Source organism: Penaeus monodon, chromosome 23 (genome assembly GCF_015228065.2).
Source record: "Penaeus monodon isolate SGIC_2016 chromosome 23, NSTDA_Pmon_1, whole genome shotgun sequence".
Taxonomy (NCBI): domain Eukaryota; kingdom Metazoa; phylum Arthropoda; class Malacostraca; order Decapoda; family Penaeidae; genus Penaeus; species Penaeus monodon.
The window spans coordinates 37,397,901-37,398,383 of NC_051408.1; the positions used below are offsets into that span (position 1 = coordinate 37,397,901).

Below are 483 nucleotides of genomic sequence, written 5' to 3' on the forward strand. Positions count from 1 at the left end.
TTAGCTCACTTAGTTGTTTTCTTTCCTCATACTAGTTCCCTCTTCTCTGTCATAAGGTTCTTTGGTGTTAATGTAAAATGCTTTCATGGAAAGGCAATATGTTTTTTCGCTCAAAGTCTGTTGTTTTCTCAGCAGAAAAATGCCACCCAGACTGGAGCGTCTGCACTGAAGCCAAAGGTTGGAGCAGCAGCGTCTGTTTTCGGCTCAGAAGACGATGATGATGTTGAGGAAGAGATGCCTCCAGAGGCAAAAATGAGAATGAAGAATATAGGAAGGTAATGGCTGAGTGGGTGAAGTGTCTCAGGATGCCTGAGTTCCTGTCTGTACAGTTTACATTGTGAGGAAAGGTTTGAGAATTGGTTATTCAGATAATCATTGGGAGTCAAAGATGGCGCCATACCCAGGTTTATGTAGGAGACTTGAGGGCTTGAGGGGGAGAGTTCTTAATGATATGGAAATGCCTTTTCTCTCATATTTATAGGA

The 483-nt window shown here is 42.4% G+C and overlaps 1 protein-coding gene across 2 annotated transcripts in view; it reads left to right on the plus strand.

Moving 5' to 3' along the window:
• LOC119587980 (PEST proteolytic signal-containing nuclear protein-like) overlaps positions 1-483 on the plus strand; it is a gene marked incomplete at its 3' end in the record, with an annotated part of 6,826 nt that overhangs the window by 4,738 nt on the left and 1,605 nt on the right. Inside the window, 1 exon segment of one of the 2 annotated variants that reach the window (XM_037936701.1) lies at positions 136-275. In XM_037936701.1, the coding sequence (XP_037792629.1) occupies positions 136-275 (140 nt within the window). 2 annotated transcript variants of the gene reach the window in all.